The 4,121-nt window shown below is 34.6% G+C and overlaps 1 protein-coding gene across 1 annotated transcript; it reads right to left on the bottom strand.

Annotated features, from left to right (window-relative positions):
• Window positions 1–286: 286 nt before the first annotated feature.
• On the bottom strand, window positions 287–3,425 carry LOC146916262 (DNA-directed RNA polymerases II, IV and V subunit 6A-like). The gene is made up of 6 exons (XM_085718375.1): window positions 3,272–3,425; window positions 2,139–2,172; window positions 1,872–2,047; window positions 1,717–1,768; window positions 649–716; window positions 287–527 (listed from the first exon to the last, which is right to left on the bottom strand). Exons 1-6 carry the CDS (start codon window positions 3,304–3,306, stop codon window positions 458–460), a joined length of 435 nt encoding a protein of 144 aa, XP_085574501.1. The 5' UTR covers window positions 3,307–3,425; the 3' UTR covers window positions 287–457.
• Between the last annotated feature and the right edge of the window lie 696 nt (window positions 3,426–4,121).

The following is a 4,121-nucleotide window of genomic DNA, read 5'->3' as shown; positions in this document are numbered from 1 at the left end:
AACAAGGTTGCAATAGTGCCTGAATTCTTTTACAATAAAAAATCATGTACACAATACTGAATTTTTTGGTTTTCTTTCATTTTGGTCCCTGGGAATGCATCAGCTGTCCATGTGCCCTTTTCATTTACCACATTAGGGACCAACGTGACTAACAAATTGAAGGATCTAATTGGGGTTTTGTGGACCAATGTGACGGTGAGTTACGCTTTCGATGACCAAAATGGTTTGTTTAATATTAATGATGACATTAATCTAAAGCAAAGTATAAGCATCACTGAGACATAGATATCCAAAAATTAAGTACCAAGGCATAATAAGAGGTTATGATAGTGTACAAACATCAAAGTATAAGCATCAGAGATACATAGAGATCCAACATTAGTACCACACTACAAGTCAAGTTTATGATTAGCGTATTTAAACGTCAGACTAATCTTGTCAGTTCTAGTTTCAGCCATCAATCACCACCAATTTGCCTCTTCCATGAGTCTTCCACAATCAATTCATCAACTCCCCAATCTTCATAGCTGCACAATTTTGCAAAAACAGAAAACGCATGGCATGAAGGAAAATTAAGCTTAAGTCTTAACATACCACTCACCCATTTCCAAAACTAAACAAAAAAAGGGAATCAAGCACAGTAATTACCTTCCATCAGGCAAGTAACGACGGATGGTAAAGGGTATCTTTTTCTCTCGAAGCTCTTTCATGGCAATCTGTAAAGTTGAGTGAACAAGATATCAGACATTTGTGTCCAAAATGTATCAAACGGTTAAGTGATACATGAACAAAAAGCCCATGCAAACTAATGAATTTGAAACTATATAAAACAATTAATAATCAATTTGGAATTGATATATGGTATTGGCCATCCAAAGGAGATATTTACAATCTTATTATTCAAAGGTTTACCATAATCAACATTCAATGACAAAAGTATAAATATGTTTTGAAGTCAATGGACAAAACTTAATAGAAGTAACCAGTTCTTTTCGATCAACATTATAATCTTTTAAGTTTCAACATTAGAAAGAGCATCAATTCTTCAATGAACCACAAAGTGAATGTTTAAGTTTTAATGTCCAAAGCCTGGAACATTTTCATTTACAGGGGCCAGGGCAAAGGAAACATGAACTATACACAGTGAAACTTTGCTGTGAGCTAAACATACAAATTATACGCAAGAATAGGAGAATGATAAAAGACCTGATTTAAAGACAACCCTGCCTCACAAGAAAATCAGCCTTCCCATATTAAAAGCTGTTATTATTGTAATATGAAAATATGGAAAGAAGGGATTTCATACAAATAGCCCATACATTAGCACATTAGCAGTATATTTGTATATTTTTATTTTGAAATATGGATCGGGTAACTTATAAGAAACTAAAGAGAAATAAAATCTCCACAGCCATAGTTAGAGTCAAGGACTCCATTAACTAGGAAGGAGGGTCACCAAAGTGAATGATCAAAGTTAGGAAGTGTCTTAAAGAAATCTTCCCCCCATTCCATACGAATACCACTGGTCTATACCGACGAGATATGTTTTGAAATTAGATCAGATACTAGTTTTTGTTAAAAAACAAAAGAAATTAGATACTAGGATAACAAGTTAGGCAAGCACAATTTTCAATAACCCTTCAGACATAACTCAAATGCAGCAACATTATGTGAAATGAAACACAAATGAGTAAACAGAAGAAAAGTTTCTCGTACCTCAAGCGGGTCAGTCTCCCCTTCCAACTCAACCATGACAGGTGCATTCATACTTCATCAACCAAAAGACAAGACATCATGTTAAAACATTTACAAGGAATCATTCACCAGAACAAAATCTTAACTTCACAAAGATGAAAACTAAAAAAAATTACCTGATTTGAAGAGCGCGGGTACCCAAAATCCGTGCACGCTCATACTTCGTCATGTATTTCGATGTCTTTCGAGGCCTTTCTGTTGGCTCTTCTTGTTCCTTTTCCTCGGTTTCAATAGGCTCTCCAGCCATCTCATCATTGTTGTCGTTGTCATCTGCATCCACCTCTGCACCTTCCTATCAACCAATAATTTAAAAAATTCATCAACGGTGTATTCCTTAATATTCATATATGTTTGTGTTAGTCGGTGTGTATAGAATTCCTTACTTCAATCTCAGGATCTACTGGCTCATCTTCATATCTGCATCACCATTCAAATTTGTTATGAGAGAAATGTTCCACTAGTAATATACTACAAAACACATATCTCATTAACTGGCAACTGCATAATCATACTCCCTCCATTCCTTTTAAACTGTATGATCTTTTTTAGGAAAAATTTGTTCTTTCAAAGGCTTTGTAGCACTGACACATCTGATCGAAGGCGTGCCTGGTGTCAGACACGTGTCTGTGTCCGATACCAACACGACACCGAAACATGTTATTACATTCAATTCTGTCGTTTTTTTTTTCAAATTACTACCAGTGTCAACGTGTCGGTGTCAGTGTTGTGTCCGTGTCGGTGCTTCATAGTTCATATGTGAATTACATTCTAAGTGTAAATTTGAAATAAACTTAGCGCATGACAACCTTCAATCTTTAAAGACATGTATATATGGACTTAGACCATGTTTGGCTAAACAGTTTAATTTGCAACTTATAACATAAGCCTTTATCATGACAAATGCTTATGTATAATTATTTCTATAACAAAAAATAAAATGATTTTATATTATTTTTGTATAAGCTATTTCTATAACCTGTCCTGGAGAACGTACAAAAAAAAAAAAAAAAACTGAAAATAGCTTATTATTATGTCATAAGCTATTTTAATAAGTTCTTCCAAAAAGTCTTAGAACCTCTGTAGCACCAACACCTCTGATTGTCCCGTGTCCAACACCAACACATGTGATTATGTTCAAATAATTCATTTACTCATATTATTACCAGTGTAGACGTGTCGGTGCTTCATAGGTCACAACTGCTTATGCCATTAGATAAACTCAAATAAGCCAATTCAAACATACCCATAATGCAAAACAAGCTTAAAAACATGAATATATAGGAAGAAAAAACAAAAAGGTTACATTTTGCTTTGGTTTTCACAAACAAAACATAAAAATGAACATGGCTAAACAAGACATTTGTGGCTACAATTAATCAAAAATAATAAAACGATATCAGGAATTAATTATTATCAATAAGGTGTTTCAAAAATGAAAATTAAATTGGGGAAAAACCCTAATTTGGTGAGTGTGGTAATGAGAGAGAGAGAGAGAGAGAGAGAGAGAGAGAAGAACCCGATGTCCAAGTCATTATAGTCGTCGTCGGCCATTGTGATGAGAAACCCTTACGCTGAAGCTCGTTCTGCTTGCTTGTGTTCAAACTCTTAAACCCTTACACAGAAGAAGACACTTTGTGCTCGTTTTATTCATTTTTCTTTTGTTCATTTTACTAAATTACCCTTTTCATTTGGTTTATTACATTTTTTTTTTTAAAATAAAATTTGGTTAATTACTCTATCCGTCTTTTAGTTTTGTTTTAGAATGATAACAACAAAGTAAAAAACTAGAGCTTTTTATTTTATTTTATTTAACCTTTAACAGCAGTTTTAGCCCCCTAACTTTTTTAAAGTTGCGATTTTGGTCCCCCTTAGAAAAAAACTACAAAACCGCCCCCTAAGTTTTGCACATGTGGCAGTTTTGACCATCAAGGTCAATTTTGACTCGGTCTACGCTGATGTGGCACCTTAAGTGAGCTGCCACGTGTTAATTTTTATTTTATTTTTTTGTCTTGGGGGGTCAAAACTGTTACAGTTGCAAGACTTAGGGGGCGGTTTTGTAGTTTTTTTTTCTTAGGGGGTCAAAATCGCAACTTCATGAAAGTTAGGGGACGAAAACATCTATTAAGCCTTTATTTAACCCACATTTTAACCCATCCATAAATTCATGTTATCACATCCTATATCATGAGTCTTTATCTTATTATGTCGTTGATTATTGGTGGGGCGGGGATGAAACCATAAGGGAATTAGGTGGATGGCGTGGGATAAACTTGCTTCTCCTAAATCTTAAGGTGGTATGGGGTTTCGAAACCTTTTAAGCATTTAATATGGCGATGCTTGCTAAACAAGGTTGGAATCTTCTCAAT

This window comes from Medicago sativa, chromosome 6 (genome assembly GCF_051527215.1).
Source record: "Medicago sativa cultivar Bolivia chromosome 6, Bolivia_mono, whole genome shotgun sequence".
NCBI lineage: Eukaryota > Viridiplantae > Streptophyta > Magnoliopsida > Fabales > Fabaceae > Medicago > Medicago sativa.
This window is presented reverse-complemented; position numbering and strand designations above follow the sequence as displayed.

What these genes read in the sequence shown, in the direction of transcription:
- LOC146916262 (XM_085718375.1), bottom strand. Translation starts at nt 3,306, where the DNA reads ATGGCCGACGACGACTATAATGACTTGGACATCGG. An exon ending in TATAATGACTTGGACATCGG is followed by an intron (nt 2,173 to 3,271) that starts GTTCTTCTCTCT and finishes ATGGTGATGCAG; the next exon opens with ATATGAAGATGAGCCAGTAG. An exon ending in GGGAGACTGACCCGCTTGAG is followed by an intron (nt 717 to 1,716) that starts GTACGAGAAACT and finishes TCAACTTTACAG; the next exon opens with ATTGCCATGAAAGAGCTTCG.